The 25,587-nt window shown below is 43.7% G+C and overlaps 1 protein-coding gene across 2 annotated transcripts in view; it reads right to left on the bottom strand.

Annotated features, from left to right (window-relative positions):
- LOC129819047 (fibrillin-2-like) overlaps positions 1-25,587 on the bottom strand; it is a 241,054-nt gene that overhangs the window by 108,589 nt on the left and 106,878 nt on the right. For both annotated transcript variants that reach the window (XM_055875554.1, XM_055875555.1), the window contains exons 22-28: positions 24,225-24,275; positions 22,382-22,507; positions 19,130-19,357; positions 18,751-18,876; positions 18,002-18,130; positions 6,390-6,515; positions 112-237 (exon numbers count right to left, since the gene is read on the bottom strand). In XM_055875554.1, coding sequence (XP_055731529.1) covers positions 112-237; positions 6,390-6,515; positions 18,002-18,130; positions 18,751-18,876; positions 19,130-19,357; positions 22,382-22,507; positions 24,225-24,275 — 912 coding nt within the window. The remainder of the gene's footprint in view (positions 1-111; positions 238-6,389; positions 6,516-18,001; positions 18,131-18,750; positions 18,877-19,129; positions 19,358-22,381; positions 22,508-24,224; positions 24,276-25,587) is intronic.

Below are 25,587 nucleotides of genomic sequence, written 5' to 3'. Positions count from 1 at the left end.
TAAAAATTGAACTTCAGAACATGTAAGCCTGAGTAAATGGCACGTAGCATGACATCGTATATAACATATGACTCATCTTTTATGTTGTAAGGTAGAGTTTAATGACCATACCTACGCAGCTCTGTCTGTCAGGAGTTGCTTGGTAACCAGAGTCACATGAGCAGTGGTAGGTACCGGCCACATTCACACACTGGCCGTTCCGACACAAGCTGACGCTCTGCTCGCACTCGTTGTAATCTGTGTGAGATAACAGTCGTGAAACACATGCTAAATGACTCAAAAAAAATGTAAATAAAGATATCGAAATAAACTAAACAACACCAGGATCGGTACATCTGAACATCCCACCTGCGGGACAGGTACAGGATGGCAACAACATCTGCCCGAGTTACACCAGGAACGCACAATCCCTCCATCAGTGCTCAGACTGTCCGCAATAGGCTGAGAGAGGTTGGACTGAGGGCTTGTAGGCCTGTTGTAAGGCAGGTCCTCACCAGACATCACCGGCCACAACGTCGCCTATGGGCACAAACCCACCGTCCTGGACCAGAAAGGACTGGCAAAAAGTGCTCTTCTCTGACGAGTCGCGGTTTTGACTCACCAGGGGTGATGGTCAGATTCGTGTTTATCGCGTTACACCTAGGCCTGTACTCTGGAGCGGGATCGATTTGGAGGTGGAGGGTCCGTCATGGTCTGGGGCGCTGTGTCACAGCATCATCGGACTGAGCTTGTTGTCATTGCAGGCAATCTCAACGCTGTGCGTTACAGGGAAGACATCCTCCTCCCTCATGTAGTACCCTTCCTGCAGGCTCATTCCTACATGACCCTCCAGCATGACAATGCCACCAGCCATACTGCTCGTTCTGTATGTGATTTCCTGCAAGACAGGAATGTCAGTGTTCTGCCATGGCCAGCGAAGAGCCCGGATCGCAATCCCATTGAGCACGTCTGGGACCTGGATCGGAGGGTGAGGGCTAGGGCCATTCCCCCCAGAAATGTCCGGGAAATTGCAGGTTCCTTGGTGGAAGAGTGGGGTAACATCTCACAGCAAGAACTGGCAAATCTGGTGCAGTCCATGAGGAGGAGATTCACTGCAGTACTTAATGCAGCTGGTGGCCACACCAGATACTGACTGTTACTTTTGATTTTGACCCCCCCCCCCCTTTGTTCAGGGACACATTATTCAATTTCTGTTAGTCACATGTCTGTGGAACTTGTTCAGTTTATGTCTCAGTTGTTGAATCTTGTTATGTTCATACAAATATTTACACGTTTCTTTTTTTGCTGAGTTTATATATAGTGTCGATTTCCCACACACCGATTAAGCCTAATTCTGGGTTAAACAGTATGCTCAACGGAGAATCTTCATTGAAAGGGTTTACATTATATTGTATCAATATTTGTGTTAAGAAAAGTACCATTTGAGAAGATAAGAGAGTGAGCGGTGGGAAAAATGTCCGCTAACGTAAATGTCACAAAAGAAAAACAAGACATCAGGTGATAAGCCTTATGACCTAGCAATGCAATGACCTAGTAACACTGTACATAACCTACTCAGAAGGACTAGAGGTGAATAACAACATTTGATGGGGTCTTAAAGGGGAAATCTGGGATTCAAACAACAACACACTGGGCACCCCACCATTGTTGGGGGTAAAAAACTGATGAATGGGGCTCAAGAAATGTAACCACTCATAAATTCACAGTGGGAGCTATGGCGGCAAGGACCAACCATTCATTGTATCAAAATTACAGTTTTAACCATGTTTTGACGCTATACAGTGTTTGTTTACAATTACATTGTTTACAAACAATGGAGTAAAAAATATTTTATATTTTGGGTTCTGATGCGGTACGTCAGTTGAACTAAGCTCATTGGGCATTAATAAGTTATATCCTTCAAGAATCAATGGCTATATATCATTTAAGACCAGGCACCACAGGATAAAATTACATGTATTTATATAAGTATTTTCAAAAAGAAAAAATAAGAATGTCAAAAAAGTTGATGTCAATTTATATATTTGTTAGTTTATCATACTACCGTCATCAAAATGTCATGAATTGTAAACCCTTTTAAACGGACATACATCCATAATTTCAAAGCTCACTACATTGAATCACACATCATTTTAAAACCAATTTTATAGATAATGTTACAAACTGGAGTCTGGACTATATGTAGTAACTTACTTTGAAGAGATGAGGATTGGGTTTAAATAGGTGTTTGGCGTTTGGTAGTCTAAATTCTGTCTTAGTCTTTAACTGCCATTTTCCAAAAGTCAGAATCTTCCCAATAGCCAACAAATTTTTCTCAGCCTCAGAAGCATTTGTTTTTACCAAAATGTGTGTGGCTATCCACAGATGTATTCTCCACTTATACATAGGGAATTGTTGATATTTTATCAATTTATTTTTCTAGATGACATTTTCTTCTGAAAAATGTGACAAAAACGCATTTTATGTACCTTTAGTATTCTACAAATTTATGCTGACTTCATCATTTGTCCAGAAAAATGGATTTGCGTGATATCAAAAACCCTACACGTCTGTTGAGAATAACCCTACACGTCTAATGAGAAGAACCCTACACGTCTGTTGAGAATAACCTTACACGTCTGTTGAGAATAACCCTACACGTCTAATGAGAAGAACCCTACACGTCTGTTGAGAATAACCTTACACGTCTGTTGAGAATAACCCTACACGTCTGTTGAGAATAACCCTACACGTCTGTTGAGAAGAACCCTACACGTCTGTTGAGAAGAACCCTACACGTCTGTTGAGAAGAACCCTACACGTCTGTTGAGAAGAACCCTACACGTCTGTTGAGAAGAACCCAACACGTCTGTTGAGAAGAACCCTACACGTCTGTTGAGAAGAACCCTACACGTCTGTTGAGAAGAACCCTACACGTCTGTTGAGAAGAACCCTACACGTCTGTTGAGAAGAACCCTACACGTCTGTTGAGAAGAACCCTACACGTCTGTTGAGTAGAACCCTACACGTCTGTTGAGAAGAACCCTACACGTCTGTCGAGAAGAACCCTACACGTCTGTTGAGAAGAACCCTACACGTCTGTTGAGAAGAACCCTACACGTCTGTTGAGAAGAACCCTACATTTCTGTTGAGAATAACCCTACACGTCTGTTGAGATGAACCCTACACGTCTGTTGAGAAGAACCCTACACGTCTGTTGAGAAGAACCCTACACGTCTGTTGAGAAGAACCCTACATGTCTAATGACAAGAACCCTACATGTCTGTTGAGAAGAACCCTATATGTTATTGAGGAGAACCCTACACGTTGCCAGTGTGTGTCTAGGCAACCTGCCCCGCCCCTCCCAAGCAGAGGCTTCTCTACTGAGCTTGATTCAGAAGATAGGAAGAGACATTATTTATTATTTATTTATTATTTATTTAGACATTATTTAATTAGCTAGAGAAGAACGGATTACCTTTTTCAATGCTAGTTGAGGATACTATAGGCCTAATTATCACGTTTGACGTTGGCTTTATTAACTACAAAAAACTAAGATGTGTTTTTAATTCAGGTGCTGCTCTGCACACACAAGGTTTGTTAGCTAACTAGCTTCTCTGGTCCAACGTTAAGTCAACTCTGAAGTTCAAAGACATTCAAAGTTCCTCCATAGATGCCGTACCTCTGTAGATATAACTCAGTGGGCCTAATTCAGATAATGTATGTCATAACAAGATACCGAACGCTTCAAGCCTCCTCCTCAACCCTCTCTCCCCAAGAGAAAAATGTCAGTCGCATCTTACGCCATAGGCTACACTTGTCTGTCCATCACGCACGTAAAAAAACTAGCTTGTGTCACACCCTGATCTGTTTCACCTGTCTTTGTGCTTGTCTCCACCCCCCCTCCAGGTGTCACTCATCTTCCTCATTATCCCCTGTGTATTTATACCTGTGTTCTCTGTCTGTTGTCAGGATGTCTTGTCTTGTCAGGTCTTACCAGGTTGTTTTTCCGTCTCCCTGCTTTCTCAAGTTCTGTTTCCTAGTTTCCCCGGTTCTGGCCATTCTGCTTGCCCTGACCCCAAGCCTGCCTGCCATTCTGTACCTGCCTAACTCTGACCCTATTACGAACCTCTGCCTGTCCTGACCCCAAGCCTGCCTGCCATTCTGTACCTGCCTAACTCTGACCCTATTACGAACCTCTGCCTGTCCTGACCCCGAGCCTGCCTGTTGTTCGGTACGTTATTGACTCTGCCCTGGATTACGGACCTCAGCCTGCCTTTGACCTGTCTTTTGCCTGCCCCCTGTTTGGGTTGATAAACATCTGTGACTCTAGCTGTCTGCATCTGGGTCTTATCCTGAGTTCTGATATCTTGCCTGCTCTGTCCTCACTGATTGGTGAAGAAGTTCAATGAGGTAAATGTAAAAAGCAGTTAAAGGAACCGGTCATTTTTTGGGGTTCTGAACCTTATTTTGCTGGTCGCAACAGTGTAACAGAACAAAAACAAATGTGCTTCTGTTCAGAATGAAACGATTGGAAAATAATTTTGGTTCCAACCACTGATTATAACCATGCATGTCCAATGAGAAGAACCCTGCATGTTGTTGAGAAGAACCCTACATGTCTAATGAGAAGAACCCTGCATGTCTAATGCGAAGAACCCTACACGTCTAATGAGAAGAACCCTACACGTCTAATGAGAAGAACCCTGCACGTCTAATGAGAAGAACCCTGCATGTCTAATGAGAAGAACCCTGCATGTCTAATGAGAAGAACCCTGCATGTCTAATGAGAAGAACCCTACACGTCTAATGAGAAGAACCCTGCACGTCTAATGAGAAGAACCCTGCATGTCTAATGAGAAGAACCCTGCATGTCTAATGAGAAGAACCCTGCATGTTGTTGAGAAGAACCCTGCATGTTGTTGAGAAGAACCCTGCATGTTGTTGAGAAGAACCCTGCACGTCTAATGAGAAGAACCCTGCATGTTGTTGAGAAGAACCCTACATGTCGAATGAGATGAACCCTACATGTCTAATGAGAAGAACCCTGCATGTTGTTGAGAAGAACCCTGCATGTCTAATGAGAAGAACCCTGCATGTTGTTGAGAAGAACCCTGCATGTTGTTGAGAAGAACCCTGCATGTCTAATGAGAAGAACCCTGCATGTTGTTGAGAAGAACCCTGCATGTTGTTGAGAAGAACCCTGCATGTCTAATGAGAAGAACCCTGCATGTTGTTGAGAAGAACCCTGCATGTTGTTGAGAAGAACCCTGCATGTCTAATGAGAAGAACCCTGCATGTTGTTGAGAAGAACCCTGCATGTTGTTGAGAAGAACCATACATGTCTAATGAGAAGAACCCTGCATGTTGTTGAGAAGAACCCTGCATGTTGTTGAGAAGAACCATACATGTCTAATGAGAAGAACCCTGCATGTTGTTGAGAAGAACCCTGCATGTTGTTGAGAAGAACCATACATGTCTAATGAGAAGAACCCTGCATGTTGTTGAGAAGAACCATACATGTCTAATGAGAAGAACCCTGCATGTTGTTGAGAAGAACCCTGCATGTTGTTGAGAAGAACCCTGCATGTCTAATGAGAAGAACCCTGCATGTTGTTGAGAAGAACCCTGCATGTTGTTGAGAAGAACCATACATGTCTAATGAGAAGAACCCTGCATGTTGTTGAGAAGAACCCTGCATGTTGTTGAGAAGAACCATACATGTCTAATGAGAAGAACCCTGCATGTTGTTGAGAAGAACCCTGCATGTTGTTGAGAAGAACCCTGCATGTCTAATGAGAAGAACCCTGCATGTTGTTGAGAAGAACCCTGCATGTTGTTGAGAAGAACCATACATGTCTAATGAGAAGAACCCTGCATGTTGTTGAGAAGAACCCTGCATGTTGTTGAGAAGAACCATACATGTCTAATGAGAAGAACCCTGCATGTTGTTGAGAAGAACCCTGCATGTTGTTGAGAAGAACCATACATGTCTAATGAGAAGAACCCTGCATGTTGTTGAGAAGAACCCTGCATGTTGTTGAGAAGAACCCTGCATGTCTAATGAGAAGAACCCTGCATGTTGTTGAGAAGAACCCTGCATGTTGTTGAGAAGAACCATACATGTCTAATGAGAAGAACCCTGCATGTTGTTGAGAAGAACCCTGCATGTTGTTGAGAAGAACCATACATGTCTAATGAGAAGAACCCTGCATGCTGTTGATAAAAACCCTATGTTGTTGAGTATTTTGTCATGATGTTTATGATATAGACTGGGATTTGGCACATTATTGTAAAGTAACAAACATTAGTTAAAATGTTCAGTAACTGTTGTGTGTTCATTTGGTCTGTCTATTTTTTTGCTCAGTATTTGTTACATGTTCAGTATTTGTAAGTATTTGCTTACTCACCCTCGCACACTGCCCCGTCCGCAGTGAGCTGGTGTCCCCGGGGGCAAACACACTCGTAGCTGCCCTCTGTGTTCTCACAAGACCCCCCACGACACAGGGACGGGTCCCGCTCACACTCGTCTATGTCTGAGAGAACATACACACAACAGGTAATTCAGTATTAGTAACACACGGGATGACAGAGAAACTCCCTAACATGTCACCAACACTTATTATTCAAAAAAAAAAAACACATTGTACACATTGCCTGTGTGGTCCAGTGGTTAGTGCCATGGACCCCAGTACCATATATGCCAGAGTCGGTTCGAAACCGGTTCACTGACTCAATCCCCTCCTATTCCTCTCTACTGTCTTATCGGTTCAATAAAAATATGAAAGGAATAGGACTGCCCCATTCCTTTCAAATTGATGAGGTATATATATATATATATATATATATATATATATATATATATATATATATATATATATTTATCCACAGTTCTGCCCCCCCCCCCCCAAAAAAGTGACTTTGAAACATGCCTTGACGATGCAAATGTTTTTACTGCGCTGCAGATGTTAACTTTTTACCATCTACATATGCTTTAGTAGTATTACACATGCCTAGAAGCAGTCTATGGACAAGGTAATACAGCATTCTATGCTTTGGTTTTGTTTACCTGACCACTGTCTCCAAATGCTCACTTTTTAGATTTAGTTTTGTCGAAGAACGTGAATATATGTTATTTTTGTTGTGTTTCAGGTGATTCCATACTGAGTTAACAGGAAGCAGAGATAGAGAGACACCACCGTGCTCCACACTCTCATGCTACGAGTGGATTATCCCACCACGTTCTCTCGAGTACGTTCTCGTGAGGACTAGAGTGTGGAGAATGCATTAAACAATACATTTGTTTAATGTAGCACTCACACTCCCCTTACTGTATTACGTCACGCTTCACCTCCCCGTTTACTGAACTTTCTTCCAGCCAGGACAATGGACACAATAGACAAAACAAGATATACACAAAGCAAACGTTTCACTTCATAATTATCAGCTAGATAGGTGAATCGTAATAATCTAGCTAGCCAGCTAGTTAAACAGGAAAAAATGACCTAAAACAAATGTTATGCAGGGTAGATGTACATTCTGCGTGGGTAGCTACCAATTCTTTGTGGCTAACTAGCCAGTTAACCCTATTGACTTACTATGGACTTACCCATTCACTGAACCGTCTTCCAACCAGGACAACAATGGCAATAGAGACGAAACAAGATAAAAAGCAACTGTTTTACTTCATAAGTATCAGCTAGCTTTATGTGAATCTAAATAATGTATTTAACCAGATAGTTTAACAGGCAAAAATGAGCTAAAACTAGTCTTATGCCAGATAGATGTCAATTCTTCATGGGTAGCTAGCTAACAATTATTTGTGGCTATTTGGCTAGCTAACAGTACTTTTTTGTTGTTGATAAAAGTACTAGTAGCTAGTCAGTTAGTCATATTGACTTATTATGGGCTTGCGATCTATGGTACCTAGGCAGGCAGGTAAACATGCCAAAATTAACACAGCATGTATTTATTAACGTATAAAGATAAAATATTGTAGTCAGGCAACATATGACATGTGAATAGGCCTCATTTCATTCCAAAGTTGTAGTATTTCTCAAAATGCATTCTACGGTGCCCCCGAACATGCAAAATAGAGCATGGGAAGGATGCAGTATGAGTCCAAATCAAAGTATGCGAAACGGAGCACGGAGAGTACTTCTGAAATGCGTACTCAGTTTGTACATATTTTGAAGCATGCATCGATGCAAACTTCAACGGAAAGGATGCAAAGAAATACGACGCCACCACATAAAAAACGCTGCAAAATGTATTGAAATCAATGTTGGCTATTATCTGATCTGAAGCGAGAGAAAATACACTTTGACTTCGGAATGAAATGTGGCCTATTCACATTTCATATGTCTCGCTACAATATTTGATCTTGATACGTGAATAAATATATGCTGTGTTTATTTTGGCATGTTTACCTGCCTTTGTACCGTAGAACGCAAGCACACCACGTCACACTTCCAAACGTCACACTTCCGCATTGTCGTGTTGCGAGTTGGCTACCTGCCAAACTTTATGTTTTTTACTTTTAATAACAGTTTTAAAACTCTGCGTTTAATACATTTACCAAGGTCTTAGTTTTTTCCCTCGCTCAACTTTTTCACCCCGGACGCTTTAGTAGCTAGATACCAACAACCGAGCTAGGCTACCAAGAGCTCAACTCATACAACACTCTCTATAGAACAGCCGGCAACATGCCATTGACAACCGACCCAGCCATCACCCGCCCTCCTGCGCTTCTCTTCACATTCAACGAGAGACAGACAACAACACAGTTGTGTGGGGGCTGATGGGGGGCGTCCACGGCCATGGAGAGAGCATCTACGTCCCTGGCAGAGCCGGGAAATGTTTGTTCTCTTGGACTGTCGGCGTTTAGCAGTGACAACTCCTTTGAATCTGCTGGGGACTAAGTGTATAATCTGCAACATGTTCGTAGTTACGGGGAAAGGTCTGATGGATTCCTTCATTTGTGAAAAATGTATTGAACTTTTGATGCAGCTAAAGAAAGGATTATTACTCTTCATGAAGAAAAACATTTTACACAGCGCCTTGAACGGAATAAGGATTCTATGAGACTATCGGCATCTTTAAATGCTTCCTATCAAAACATCCAAGAGGATGATAATGGGACCTTCCTGGACTATGATACATTTGCACCCCTCTACTAGCTTGAACCAGAAAATGGCTGCTCATTGTTGGACTCTAGGTGAGTGTAAATGGATGTGTGTCGGAACCAGAAAAAAAGGAGAATTATTCTCGGCGCTTCTGCCTTCTTCCACCCGCGTCCGGACTTAAGAATTTCAAAATCCCTTTGAGCCCCTGTAACAGCTGTCTTCTGCCGGGGACTTGGGTGTTCCCTCCATGGCTGTGGATGCCCCTCTAGCTAACTGTCCTAGTCAATCAACTGCCTGGGTACAGCCTGGACAACCGCACCCCCCTTCCACTGGGCCTGTGCTCTCTGGATCAGAGCTCTGACCCTTTGGCTGTTGTGGGCTGCACGCAACCGGCGTCTCAGCAGCCCTCTTCCACTGGGCCTGTGCTCTCTGGATCAGAGCTCTGACCCTTTGGCTGTTGTGGGCTGCACGCAACCGGCGTCTCAACAGCCCTCTTCCACTGGGCCTGTGCTCTCTGGATCAGAGCTCTGACCCTTTGGCTGTTGTGGGCTGCACGCAACCGGCGTCTCAGCAGCCCTCTTCTCAGGTGAGTTCTGTGGCTCTGGCCTCGCAATCTGCATCAAGAGACACGGCAGAGGCCGGATCATTCCAGCGATTGTGATAGGGAGTTTGATGGTTAGGCATATATCTGTACCTGGGGCAAAAAGTAAAGAATATCACTAGGTTGCTTCCTGAGGCTGTGTGTCAGTCACCGGGGGCTGATACTGTCATGGTTCATGTGGGGTCAAAGTTCAGGATATCACCAAGGTTGCTTCCTGAGGCTGTGTGTCAGTCACCGGGGGCTGATACTGTCATGGTTCATGTGGGGTCGAATGACATTATGAAGGGCAGCTCAGAACAGCTATAGGTGGATTTTAAAGAACTGATTGGGTCACTACTTGACACTAACAAACACCCCATAATATCTGGCCAACTGCCCCCCCCCCTCCCCCATAAATGGTGGCATGAACGGTTCAGCAGACTTTTGTGACGCTGAGTTGTCATAATGCTTCAGCCAATGCACATTATCCCAGGGGAGCTGGACGACACAACGTAAGTAACCTAATCTATGTTCCTCTTACTGACCTGAATACCTCTGCTGATCCTACAGCTATTGTATGCAGTAATCATATGCCTATGAACCAGAGTTATACTGTTATCACTGAGGTGGTTTGCCCTGGCAGGAAGTCCACTGTGTGCAGCTCACCCTGTACTAACATAAATAACCCGAGCATGTCTACCTCTGCTAAGCTTCCCAGTAAAGCAATGAAAACAATCAAGCATCCCAGAAAAGTGTTAAAAATAGCTCACATTAACATATGTAGCTTAAGAAACAAGGTTAATGAAATCAATAACTTGCTAGTAACAGATGACATTCATATTCTGACTATCTCTGAAACTCACTTTGATAATACCTTTGATGATACAGAGGTAGCAATACACGGTTATAACATTTAGAGAAAAGACAGAAATGCCAATGGTGGAGGTGTTGCTGTTTATATTCAGAACCACATTCTTGTAAAGACTAGAGAGGATCTCATGTTAAATACTGTTGAAGTAATATGGCTACAGGTTCATCTGCCTCACCTAAGCCCATTCTGGTGGGAAGCTGCTATAGACCACCAAGTGCTAAAAGTCAGTATATGGATAACATGTGTGAAATGCTTGATAATGTATGTGATATCAGTAGAGGTATATTTTCTGGGTGATTTAAATATTGACTGGCTTTCATCAGGCTGTCCACTCAAGAGAAAGCTTCAAACTAACCAGTGCCTGCAACCTGGTTCAGGTTATAAATCAACCTACCAGGGTCGTTACAAACAGCACAGGAATGAGATCATCAACATGTATTGATCACATCTTTACCAGTGCTGCAGAAATTTGTTTAAAAGCAGTATCCAAATCCATCGGATGTAGTGATCACAATATAGTAGCCATATCTAGGAAAACCAAAGTTCCAAAGGCTGGGCCTAATAAAGTGTATAAGAGGTCATACAATAAGTTTTGTAGTGATTCCGATGTTGTTGATGTAAAGAATATTTGTTGGGCTGTGGAGTGTAATGAGGAGCAACCAGAAGCTGCACTTGACACATTTATGAAATTGTTTATTCCAGTTACTAATAAGCACGTACCCATTAATAAAATGACTGTAACATCTGTTAAATCCCCTTGGTTGATGAGGAATTGAAAAATTATTTTGTTGAGAGGGATGAGGCAAAAGAAATGGCAAATAGGTCTGGCTGTACAACCGATTGGAAAATGTACTGCAAATTGAGAAATCATGTGACTAAATTGAATAAAAAGAAGAAGAAACTACACTATGAAACAAAGATAAATTACATTTAAAAAAATAGTTAAAAGCTTTGGAACACCTTAAAGGAAATTTTGGGAAAAAAGGCAAACTCCGCTCCATCATTCACTGAACCAGATGAATCATTCATCACAAAACACACTGATATTGCCAACAACTTTAATGATTTTTTCAAATTTAGGCATGACATGCCAGCGACAAACGCTTACACTACTGTACACATCCTTGAAATACATCCACAGGTACACCTCCAATTGACTCAAATTATGTCAATTAGCCTATCAGAAGATTCTCAAGCTATGACATATATTTCTGGAATTTTCCAAGCTGTTTAAAGGCACGGTCAACTTATTTTATGTAAACTTCTCCTGGATTGTTTTTCACTGGACTTGTTACACAGTGAATTATAAGTGAAATAATCTGTCTGTAAACTGTTGGAAAAATTACTTTTCATGCACAAAGTACATATCCTAACCGACTTGACAAAACTATAGTTTGTTAACAAGAAATGTGTGGAGTGGTTGCAAAACGAGTTTTAATGAATCCAACATAAGTGTATGTAAACTTCCGACTTCAACTGTATCTGACCAAAAAATTATGAAAGACAAGAATTGTAATTCTTAATTCCGTAAAGTAAGTGTGGAAGAGGTGAAAAAATGATTGTTGTCTATCAACAATGACCAACCAGTGGGATCTCACAACTTGGATGGAAAATTAGCAGACGATATTGCTACATCTTCAGTTTAAGTCTACTAGAAAATGTGTGCCCTCAGGCCTGGAGGAAAACAAAAGTCATTCCGCTACCTAATAGATAGATGTCAATTCTTTATGGGTAGCTAGTTAACAATTCTTCGTGGCTATCTGGCTAGCTAATAGTAGTAGATATTCAGTTAGCCCTATTGACTTATTATTTGTATTTTGTATTTATTAAGGATCCCTATTAGATGTCGCCAAGGCTGGTCAAACACCATTTTTTTCCAAAAGTTTACTAATGGCTGGTAACAGGCTGATTGGTTGGCTATTTCAGCCAGTAAAGGGGGCTTTACTATTATTAGGTCCTTTTTGCCTGTTAAACTTTCTGGTTAGCTACAGTACATTATTACGATTCACATATGTATTTATTTACCCTTTGTTTAACTAGGCAAGTCAGTTAAGAACAAATTCTTATTTACAATGACGGCCCTACCCCGGCCAAACCCGGACGACGCTGTGCGTCACCCTGTGGGACTCCCAATCTCGGCCGGATGTGATACAGGCTGAAATCGAACCAGGGACTGTAGTAGGGACATAAATCTAGCTGATAGTTATGAAGTAAAACGTTTGCTTTATGTATATCTTCTTTCGTCTCTATTGCCATTGTCCTGGCTGGACGACGGTTCACTAACAAGAACGTACTCAAGAGAACGTCGTCGGAGAATGCACTTGGAGCATGAGAGTGTAGAGCACGTCAGAATGCATATTGAGAAACACCTAGAGTCAGCTCAAATAATAGCCGCCATTGATTTCAAGAAATGTTTCATAATTTTTTATGAGGCTGCGTCATATTTTTTTGCATACTTTCCGTTGGAAGCTTGCTTCAAAATATGCATAAAGAAGTGCCCTTCGTGCTCCGTTTCTTAATTTGGACTCATGCTTTGATTTGGACTCATACTCCAACCCTCCCGTGCTCCAATTTGCGTGGCTCAGGGCATGGTAGTAGGAATTTTGAGAAACACCCAGAGAGATACTGTAGTGAGAGGAAGAGAGAGAGAGAGAGAGAGAGACTGTAGAGAGACGAAGAGAGAGAGATACTGTAGAGAGAGGAAGAGAGAGAGAGAGAGAGAGAGAGAGAGAGACTGTAGAGAGGCAAAGAGAGAGATACTGTAGAGAGAGGAAGAGAGAGAGAGAGAGAGAGAGAGAGAGAGAGAGAGTGTAAAGGCAGTCATTGTTGTTCTCCCCCTTAGACGAGAAGGAGCATGGATAGGACCAAGATGCGGATTGAGGGAAATAAGCCATCTTTTAATGAAAACAGCAAACAAGACACTACAAAACAACAAACGTGACTAACCTTCAACCGTCCATGTGTGGACACAGGAACAAACACCCACAAAACCCCAGTGAAACCCTGGCTGCCTTAGTATGACTCTCAATTAGAGACAAACGATACACACCTGTCTCTAATTGAGAATCATACCAGGCCGAACACAAAACCCAACCTAGAAATACAAACATAGACTGCCCACCCAAAACACACGCCCTGACCATAAACACATACAAAAACAACATAAAACAGGTCAGGACCGTTACAGAACCCCCCCCTCAAGGTGCGAACGCCGGGCGCACCAGCACAAAGTCCAGGGGAGGGTCTGGGTGGGCAGTTGACCACGGTGGTGGCTCAGGCTGAGGGCGAGGTCCCCACCCCACCATAATCAATCCCCGCTTCTTTATCCCCCTCCCAATGACCACCCTCCCACTAACACCACCTAAATGAAGGTGCAGCACCGGGATAAGGGGCGGCACCGGGATAAGGGGCGGCACCGGGATAAGGGGCGGCACCGGGATAAGGGGCGGCAGGTCCTGGCTGAGGGACTCCGGCAGGTCCTGGCTGAGGGACTCCGGCAGGTCCTGGCTGAGGGACTCCGGCAGGTCCTGGCTGAGGGACTCCGGCAGGTCCTGGCTGAGGGACTCCGGCAGGTCCTGGCTGAGGGACTCCGGCAGGTCCTGGCTGAGGGACTCCGGCAGGTCCTGGCTGAGGGACTCCGGCAGGTCCTGGCTGAGGGACTCCGGCAGGTCCTGGCTGAGGGACTCCGGCAGGTCCTGGCTGAGGGACTCCGGCAGGTCCTGGCTGAGGGACTCCGGCAGGTCCTGGCTGAGGGACTCCGGCAGGTCCGGGCTGAGGGACTCCGGCAGGTCCGGGCTGAGGGACTCCGGCAGGTCCGGGCTGAGGGACTCCGGCAGGTCCGGGCTGAGGGACTCCGGCAGGTCCGGGCTGAGGGACTCCGGCAGGTCCGGGCTGAGGGACTCCGGCAGGTCCGGGCTGAGGGACTCCGGCAGGTCCGGGCTGAGGGACTCCGGCAGGTCCTGGCTGGACGGCTCCGGCAGGTCCTGGCTGGACGGCTCCGGCAGGTCCTGGCTGGACGGCTCCGGCAGGTCCTGGCTGGACGGCTCCGGCAGGTCCTGGCTGGACGGCTCCGGCAGGTCCTGGCTGGACGGCTCCGGCAGGTCCTGGCTGGACGGCTCCGGCAGGTCATGGCAGGACGGCTCCGGCAGGTCATGGCAGGACGGCTCCGGCAGGTCATGGCAGGACGGCTCCGGCTGGTCATGGCAGGACGGCTCCGGCTGGTCATGGCAGGACGGCTCCGGCTGGTCATGGCATGACGGCTCCGGCTGGTCATGGCAGGACGGCTCCGGCTGGTCATGGCAGGACGGCTCTGGCGCTAGGCAGACGGCAGACTCTGGCCGGCTGAGACGCACTATAGGCCTGGTGCGTGGTACCGGAACTGGAGGTACCGGGCTGAGGGCACGCACCTCAAGGCGAGTGCGGGGAACAGGAACTGGGCACACTGGACTCTCGTGGCGCACTCTAGGCCTGGTGCGTGGTACCGGAACTGGAGGTACCGGGCTGGAGACACGCACCATAGGGAGAGTGCGTGGAAGAGGAACAGGGCTCTGGAGATGCACTGGAAGCCTGGTGCGTGGTGTAGGCACTGGTGGTACTGAGCTGGGGTGGGAAGGTGGCGCCGGATATACCGGACCGTGAAGGAGGACACGTGCTCTTGAGCACCGAGCCTCCCCAACCTTACCAGGTTGAATGGTCCCCGTAGCCCTGCCAGTGCGGCGAGGTGGAATAGCCCGCACTGGGCTATGCAGGCGAACCGGGGACACCACCTGTAAGGCTGGTGCCATGTACGCCGGCCCGAGGAGACGTACTGGAGACCAGATACGTTGGGCCGGCTTCATGGCACTCGGCTCGATGCCCAACCTAGCCCTCCCAGTGCGGCAAGGTGGAATAGCCCGCACTGGGCTAAGCACGCGTACTGGGGACACCGTGCGCTTTACCGCATAACACGGTGTCTGACCAGTACGACGCCCTCTTACTCCACGGCAAGCCCGGGGAGTTGGCTCAGGTATCCAACCCGGCTTCGCCACACTCCCCTTTAGCCTCCCCCCAAGAAATTTTTGGGTGAGCCTCTCTGGCTTCCGGCCTCTCCTATGTGCTGCCTCCTCATACCAGCGCTCCTGGGCTGTGGCTGCCTTCCTCTCCTCCCGAGAGCGGCGATTCTCTCCAACCCTTCCCCAGGGTCCCTTTCCGTCCATGATCTCCCAAGACCATTCCTCCTGTGTCCAGTGCCTTAGTTCCTTTTCTCTCTCCTCAATCCGCTTGGTCCTGTTAGGTGGGTGTTTCTGTAAAGGCAGTCATTGTTGTTCTCCCCCTTAGACGAGAAGGAGCATGGATAGGACCAAGATGCGGATTGAGGGAAATAAGCCATCTTTTAATGAAAACAGCAAACAAGACACTACAAAACTACAAAACAACAAACGTGACTAACCTTCAACCGTCCATGTGTGGACACAGGAACAAACACCCACAAAACCCCAGTGAAACCCTGGCTGCCTTAGTATGACTCTCAATTAGAGACAAACGATACACACCTGTCTCTAATTGAGAATCATACCAGGCCGAACACAAAACCCAACCTAGAAATACAAAACATAGACTGCTCACCCAAAACACACGCCCTGACCATAAACACATACAAAAACAACATAAAACAGGTCAGGACCGTTACAGAGAGAGAGACTGTAGAGAGACGAAGAGAGAGAGATACTGTAGAGAGAGAGAGAGAGAGAGAGAGAGAGAGCCTTCTACGCCATCAAAAGGAACATAAAACTCGACATCCCAATTAGGATCTGGCTAAAAATACTTGAAACAGTTATAGAACCCATTGCCATTTATGGTTGTGAGGTCTGGGATCTGCTCACCAACCAATAATTCACAAAATGGAACAAACACCAAATTGAGACTACACATGCAGAACTCTGCAAAAACATCCTCAGTATGCAACGTAAAACACCAAATAATGCATGCAGAAAATAATTAGGCCGATACCCCCTAATTATCAAAATCCAGAAAAGAGCTGTTAAATTCTACAAGCACCTAAAAGGAAGCAATTTTCAAATCTTCCTTAACAAAGCTACCACCTGCAGAGAGATTAACCTAGAGAAGAGTCCCCTAAGCAAGCTGGTCCTGGAGCTCTGTTCACAAACAGATCCAACAGAGCACAAGGACAGCAACACAATTAGACCCAATCAAGTCATGACAACACACAGTGGAAATATATATATTTTTTAACAGAGCAAACTAGAAGGCTATTTGGCCCTAAACAGAGAGTACACAATGGCAGAAAACCTGACCACTGTGACTGACATAAAAATTAAGGAAAGCTTTAACTATGTATAGACTCAGTGAGCATAGCCTTGCTATTGAGAGAGGCCGTCGTAGGCAGACCTGGCTCTCAAGAGAAGACAGGCTATTTGCACACTGCCCACAAAATGAGATGGAAACTGAGCTGCACTTTCTAACCTCCTGCCCAATGTATGACCATATTAGAGACACATACTTCCCTCAGATTACACAGACCAACAACAAATTCGAATTTTGATAAACTCCCATATCTACTGAGTGAAATACCACAGTGTGCCATCACAGCAGCAAGATTTGTGACCTGTTGCCACAAGAAAAGGGCAACCAGTGAAGAACAAACACCATTCTAAATACAACCCATATTTTTATTACAATTTTTATCTATCCTTTATTTAACTAGGCAAGTCAGTTAAGAACAAATTCTTATTTACAATGACGGCCTACCCCGGTCAAACCCGAACGACGCTGGGCCAATTGTGCGCCGCCCTATGGGACTCCCAATCACAGCCGGAGGTGATACAGCCTGGATTCAAACCAGGGACTGTAGCGATGCAGTGCCTTAGACTGCTGCGCCACTCGGACAGTTTATTCAATTTCCCTTTTGTACTTTAACTATTTGCACATCGTTATAACACTGTACATAGCCATAATATGATCATTTGAAATGTCTCAATTCCTTTGAAACTTTTGTGAGTGTAATGTTTATTGTTCATTTCACTTTTGTTTATTATCTATTTGACTTGCTTTAGCAATGTAAACATGTTTCCCATGCCAATAAATCCCTTTGAATTAAATTGAATTGAGAGCGAGAGACTCTAAAGAGGAAGAGAGAGAGATGAGATACTGTAGAGAGAGGAATCAGAGAGAGGAAGAGAGAGAGAGGAAGAGAGAGAGAGGAAGAGAGAGAGAGGAAGAGAGAGAGAGAGACTGTATAGTGAGAAAGAGAGAGAGAGAGAGAAAGAGCGAGAGAGAGAGAAAGAGAGAGAGAGAGAGAGAGAGACTGTATAGTGAGAAAGAGAGAGAGAGAGAGAGAGAGAGAGAGAGACTGTATAGTGAGAAAGAGAGAGCGAGAGAGAGAGAGAGAGAGAAAGAGAGAGAGACTGTATGGTGAGGAAGAGAAAGAGAGAGAGAGGTTGGACTCACCCATGCAGTTCTTCATCATCATGAAGCCACTCTCATAGCCCTCGGAGCACTCACACTCAAAACTACCCGGAGTGTTGACACAGACCCCTTGGCCACACAGGTCCGGAGAGATACGACACTCATCTATGTCTGAACACACAGAGGACAGCAGAACAGATGTTATATTGACATTGATATTTGTACTGCACTGTGGAGGGAGCTTGCAAGTAAGCGTTTCGCCGCATTATTTATACCTGCTGTAAACTGTGCACACGATAAATACACTTCGAGAACATATGTTAGTTAATTTAGCTAAATAAATATTCTCATTCGATGACAAATTATACCGTTTTGTTTAATTTTGTGACAGGTATTTTAAGGTTTTGATGTTTTGTTAGTGCTTTACGCAAACACACTTCAGTTTGGTGGGCTGTGTTAACTGTTTTGCAAAAGTGATCCCTATTTTGAGAAAAATGTTCACGCAATCGGGACAAACTGTATTAACAGATTAATTTCTATCCATAATAACGGGACAAACTGTATTAACAGATTAATTTCTATCCATAATAACGGGACAAACTGTATTAACAGATTAATTTCTATCCATAATAACGGGACAAACTGTATTAACAGATTAATTTCTATCCATAATAACGGGACAAACTGTATTAACAGATTAATTTCTATCCATAATAACGGGACAAACTGTATTAACAGATTCATTTCTATCCATAATAACGGGACACACATAAATGTGGTCATTGTCTCACCTGTACAGTTGCGCTCTTCCGTGTCGAGGGAAAATCCTCCGGCGCAGTGGCACCTGAAACTGCCTATGGTGTTGCGACACTTGCCATGGACACACATGCTGGGGAACACCTTACACTCATTGATGTCTGTCAAAGAGAGACACGTCCACAAAATGATCCGATTTCTATTATAACAAAGACACATATTAATCACTGCCTAGTCTTACTTCCTACTACCAGATGCATATTAATCACTACCTAGTCTTACTTCCTATCCTTACTTCCTGTTATCTGTTTGCTAAATTATGTAATATTGAGGAGTGACACTAACTACCTGGATTTCTGGGAAAACCTGGGAATTTTGGGAAACAACCAAGATATTGCAACCCTACTCCCTCACCTTTATAGAAGGGCCTTCCGGTGAGGACGTCTCCTCGGTTGGCGAAGCCTGGGCCTCGGGGGCAGAGGGCATCATACTCGGAAGTGCCAGGCAGGGGGCACGCCTCGCACTCCTTCCCCCAGGCGGCGCCCATCGTGCAGCAACAGGCGTCCATGCGGAAACGGCCGGGCACGGGCTTGGCACACGAGTCCTCTTCCCACGTCAGGTAACAGTGCTCAGACCGCACGTCTGTCAGATACAGTAGAGTTTACGTTTATAGTTCATCCATAGCAGTCAATACATACAAAAATAAATCCATGGGATCCTAACAAGATAACACTTTACATGAAGGTACACTGTACATGAAGGTAGCCTTTACATGAAGGTAACACTTTACATTAAAGAATCCTTTACATTAAGGTACACTTTACATTAAGGAATCCTTTACATTAAGGTAACACTTTACATTAAGGAATCCTTTACAGTAAGGAGTCCTTTACATTAAGGTAACACTTTACATTAAGGTACCCTTTACCATTAAGGAATCCTTTACATTAAGGTACACTTTACATTAAGGTACACTTTACATTAAGGTACACTTTACATTAAGGTAACACTTTACATTAAGGTAACACTTTACATTAAGGAATCCTTTACATTAAGGTACACTTTACATTAAGGAATCCTTTACATTAAGGTACACTTTACATTAAGGAATCCTTTGCATTAAGGAATCATTTACATTAAGGTAACACTTTACATTAAGGTAACACTTTACATTAAGGTAACACTTTACATTAAGGTAACACTTTACATTAAGGAATCCTTTACTATCACGGCCGTCGTAGGGAGGAGACCAAGGCGCAGCGTGGTATGCGTACATTCTCTATATTTTAAGAATGAACACTGAATAAAACAACAAAACGAACCGTGACGCTATACAAAGAGTGCTGAACAGGCAACTACACATAGACAAGAACCCACAAAACCAAAAGGGAAAATGGCAACCTAAATAGGATCCCCAATTAGAAACAACGATAAACAGCTGCCTCTGATTGGGAACCAATTCAGGCCACAATAGACTTACATATACCTAGACCTACAAAACCCCTAGAAATACAAAACCCTAGACAAGCCAAAACAAGCATACACACCCTTGTCACACCCTGACCTAACCAAAATAATAAAGAAAACTTAGATAACTAAGGTCAGGGCGTGACATTTACATGAAGGAATCATTTACATTAAGGTACCCTTTACATTAAGGTAACACTTTACATTAAGGTAACACTTTACATGAAGGTAGCCTTTACATGAAGGTAACACTTTACATTAAGGAATCCTTTACATTAAGGTACACTTTACGTTAAAGAATCCTTTACATTAAGGTAACACTTTACATTAAGGAATCCTTTACATTAAGGTAACACTTTACATTAAAGAATCCTTTACATTAAGGTAACACTTTACATTAAGGAATCCTTTACATTAAGGTACACTTTACATTAAGGAATCCTTTACATTAAGGAATCCTTTACATTAAGGAATCCTTTACATTAAGGTAACACTTTACGTTAAAGAATCCTTTACATTAAGGTAACACTTTACATTAAGGAATCCTTTACATTAAGGTACCCTTTACATTAAGGAATCCTTTACATTAAGGTACTGTTACAGGCTTTGATATTTCCATTTATGTTTTGAGGTCAGACTTGTCTGGTAGGAATATCCACCAGAGTTGTTGCCAGAGAATTTGATTTGATCATTTCTCTACCATAAAAAAAGTTGGTTTAGAAAATTTGGCAGTACGTCCAACCACAGACCACGTGTATGGCGTCATGTGGGCGAGCAGTTTGCTGATGTCAACGTTGTAAACAGAGTGCCCCATGGTGGAGGTGGGGTTATGGTATAAGCTACGGACAATGAAAACAATTGCATTTTAGATATGGCAATTTGAATGCACAGAGATATCGTGACGAGATCCTGAGGCCCATTGTTGTGCCATTCATCCACCGCTCATGTTTCAGCATGATAATGCAGGGCCCCATGTCGCAAGGATCTGTACACAATTCCTGGAAGCTGAAAATGTCCCATTTCTTCCATGACCTGCATACTCACCCGTTGAGCATGTTTGGGATGCCCTGGCTCGACGTGTATGACAGCTTGATCCAGTTCCTGACAACATCCAGCAACTTCGCACAGCCATTGAAGAGGAGTGGGACAACATTCCACAGACCACAGTCAACAGCCTGATCAACTCTACTGTATGTGAAGGAGACGTGTCGCGCTGCATGACGGCCAAATCAAACAATGAGTGAATGAGCGTGTACACGCTGGAATTAGAATGCACTGGAGTGAATGACAGCGAACAGACGGGCCGCAAGCGCCAACGCCGTCAAAAGCGCCGTGCGCTTCAAATTAGAAAGCAAGTCTATTTTTCTCGCATCTACGGGACGCAATGCTCATTTGCGTTTCGTTTGATTTGGCCTTCAGGCAAATGGTGGTCACACCAGACACTGACTGGATTTCTGATCCACGGCCCTACTTTTTTTTTTTAAGGTATCTGTGACCAGCAGATACATATCTGTATTCCCAGTCATGTGAAATCCATAGATTATGGCCTCATGAATTTATTTCAATTGACTGCTTTCCTTAAATGAAATGTATCTCAGTAAAATCTTTGAAATTGTTGCATGTTGTATTTATATTTTTGTTCAGTATAGTTATTATATGGTCTATTTTCTTAGCAGACTTTATTTACAGAAAGCTGTCAATTCCCTGGAGTTTCTTTCATTAACCAATACAGATAACACAACACAAGCAACTTACTCAACAACCCTCCTCTAGGGCTTCAAACAACAATTCTCAGTCACCTCCTTGGCCAAAGAGTTACACATTGCAAAAATGTGAGAAATAAACAGAGGGGAGGTTTCCGGGACAACGATTTGACCTAACCCTGGGCTTAAAAGCATGCTCAATGGAGAATTTCCATTGAAATAGCTCTTCGGTCCAGGACTAGGTTTAATGTGTTGTCTTGGAAACTGGCCAAGAGAATATTTCAACTCATTGGATCACTGTGTCTGTTAAGGTTGCAGAACTCCAATCATTTCCTAAAATCCTTTTTTTAAATTGTTATATCTCAGTTGAAGAAGTCCAGGTTGGAAGATTCCCTCACAGCTTATTCCAGAAATACTCCAAACAGGATTTCGGAAAAAACTGAGAAATTTGGGAAAGTTTCAGGAATTTTGCAACCTTAGTGTCTTGTCCACTCACCCACACACACTCGGCCACTGGAGTCCAGTGTGAGAACGTCAGGACACTGGCACTTGAAGGAGCCCTTGGTGTTTACACAGTACCCATTGGGACACACACCTGGGAAGACCACGCACTCGTTCACATCTACGGCAAGCAGAGAGAGACAAAAGGTGCAGAGGTGAAATCTTTATTTGTTTCACAAGGCATTTGCTACCATTATAGTATACACCCATAGAAAAAAGGGTTCCAAAAGGTTACTTTGGCTTCCCCCATAGGATAATCATTTTTGGTTCCAGGTAGAACCCTCTGTGGAAAAGGTTTTATATGGAACCCAAAAGGGTTCTGCCTGGAACCAAAAGGGTTTTACCTGGAGCCAAAAGAGTTCTTCGAAGTGTTTTATGGGGACAGCTGAAGAACCCTTTTAGGTTCTAGATAGGACCTTTCAGCAATGGGCTCTATTTGATTCTATTCAATCAAAACTGTTACTGGGGAAACTCCCTACACTATCAGATGGTGTCTGTCAATAGGAAAACATTCTTCACATACTAATACGTTTTTCCTATCCCAATAACTGATTTTCCTTTAAATTGTTTTAATAAGCACTAAATGACTCTGATGTTTTACACTTGTGTCTGTATTTCTCTATTGTGGCTTATAGCACATGATTTGTTTATCAAAATTGTATATGTAACCTTTATTTAACTAGGCAAGTCAGTTAAGACCAAACCCGTACGACGCTGGGCCAATTGTGCGCCGCCCTATGGGACTCCCAATCACGGCCGGATGTGATACAGCCTGGATTCGAACCAGGGACTGTAGTGATGCCACTTGCACAGAGATACAGTGCCTTTGACTGCTACATGGGAAAGTTATGCTGCTTTGAAAGTTGATAAACATGTTATCCCACTTGAGAGACAGGTAGGAGTAAATGCCCTTTGAAAGATTTTAATGAGAATTTCACACTTCCTAGAGAGCTCTTCTTTGTTTACACCAATTCAGCATAGTTCACACCCTCTTAAGCCTTAGCTTAAGTAGTCTCTCTACTTAAACAGAGCTAAATTCAGGGCAGCAATGTTTTTGAGAGCGACCCTTTTGCAGTTGTCCAAAGCTACATTTTTCAGGAAATCCCAGGTAGCAAGGATTTGGGAATCCCCCCATTCTGTTACAGACTGAAGCCTACGACATGACAGACCAATCAGGACTCATCGGCATGCACCATTATCTCAGCCAATCATGACTAGCCAGGAAGGATGCTCTCTTTCTCCCAGTGTAGCTCAATGGTTTCTCCTTGGCTTAAACTAGGCTTGTAATTTAACATGTTTATTCATATTATCGGATTCCATACAAGTTTATAAGTAAGGCACATGAAAGTTCCAATAGCCCCAATCCCACAGCTATGGAGAGGGCCACTTATCGATGGGTCAGAGTCAATGAAGAGAAGAAATTAGGGCTCTTTTAAGTGACATGCTAAATTACCTTAAGACCTTATCTCCTTTTGACCTTATCTCCTATGACCTTAAGACCTTATCTCCTATGACCTTAACACCTTATCTCCTATGACGTTAAGACCTTATATCCTATGACCTTAAGACCTTATCTCCTTTTGATCTTAAGACCTTATCTCCTATGACCTTAAGACCTTATCTCCTCTCGCCTTTTACAGACACAGTATATTTTACATTAGTTATCTTTTGTTTGTTTTTAGTCCCAGCCTTCAGCTACCCTAAACACCTCCCATCTATCTCTGAAGACCGTGGGGAACCTTGCAACTTATTCCACCCTTTGTCATTGGCAGAGACACCTAGCAAAGGTTATGGGTTTTGTACACTGAAAAACAGCTGATGCTTGAAGTTGGACTTACCTTCACATGTGACTCCTCGTGGCCTGGCGTAGCCCCTTGAACAGATGGGATCTGCAAAAGGTCGGAATGTCGTTGTGGATGGGAATGTTGTGAATCATGGATTTTGTTGCCAAAGGTGACACTTTATGGGGACTCTGAGAGAACATATTTCACAGTGGAAGCTAGCAAACACAGTGTGCATCTCAAATGACACCCTATTCCCTGTGTAGTGCACTACTTTTGACCAGGGCCCACATAGGGCTCTGGTCAAAAGTAGTGCACTTCATAGGGAATAGGGTGCCATAGTACGCAACCATATTAAAGGACTAATGGAACCCTGTTCAGGTCAAAATGACGGCAAACAGAATTGGAATACCAGTAGGCTTAATACAGGGGAGAGAGCCTCACAGTGTAACACATGCAAGTGATTATAAGGTGCAGGTCAGGGCTAAGGAGAGGAACATTATATATTTGGCTTTTATATCTTATCCTCACTGACAGAATTATGAAGCTAAGTTAAGCACTGAGATTTAAAAGCGCTAAATTAGCTGTAAATGGCCCAAACGGCCCAAATCAAGGCATGTGTGGTATAGCACAAGCAAAACATCATCATTGGGTAGGGTTTGTCTTACACTGATGAAAAACCACACGATTTTAAATAAAGCTTTTTGTGGCTTGGATTCTCATTATACTAACTGCTGGCAAATGCATTATGGGTAGATTGTGTGGCCAGAAAAAAAAGGAAAACATAACTTGGTTGTGTCGCAAATGGCAACCTATTTTCTATATAGTACACTACTTTGTCCAGGGCCCATAAGGTGTCATTTGGGACGCAGGCGGTGAAAGCTTAAACTGTAAAGGTTGTTTCAGTGAGGGAAATGATACGAGCAGAGAGTTGTGCTGGAGCATGCACTGCACTGGGCATTGTGTCAGACCACATGAAAGAAAAACATGGCAGGTTTTTGTAGTTCTATTTACTACTGCTGTCATGGGGAAACCATTCCATTAAAGATCTAAAAAGGACTGCTAACCCCAGTTTACTTTAGACACAGAGTCAGGTCCAAGGCCATGTCACCCATAACAACATATTCAAATATTTAGCCAATGGTTCCTGTGGCCCTTCATGTGTTACAGTTCAGTAGTATACCTACTTATAGTACGAGCTACAGATACAGAAATCCCCAGCACAAACCAGGTCGACCTTGTCATTTGCTATTTTCCTCTTAACTGGCCGTAAACAATACCAGTGTTTATTAATTAATGATGCAAATACCAGACCAAATGAACATGATAAAGTTACAGTTAAAACAGTTTTAGATGTAAAGTCTCCTGTTTAGGGGACCTGCGTGGTTCTTGTACCAGTTCTGATTGACCGACAGTTTAG

The sequence above is a fragment of the Salvelinus fontinalis genome, chromosome 21 (assembly GCF_029448725.1).
Source record: "Salvelinus fontinalis isolate EN_2023a chromosome 21, ASM2944872v1, whole genome shotgun sequence".
In the NCBI taxonomy this organism is placed as follows: domain Eukaryota; kingdom Metazoa; phylum Chordata; class Actinopteri; order Salmoniformes; family Salmonidae; genus Salvelinus; species Salvelinus fontinalis.
Note: the sequence above shows the minus strand (reverse complement) of the source record. Positions and strands in the feature narration are given on the sequence as shown.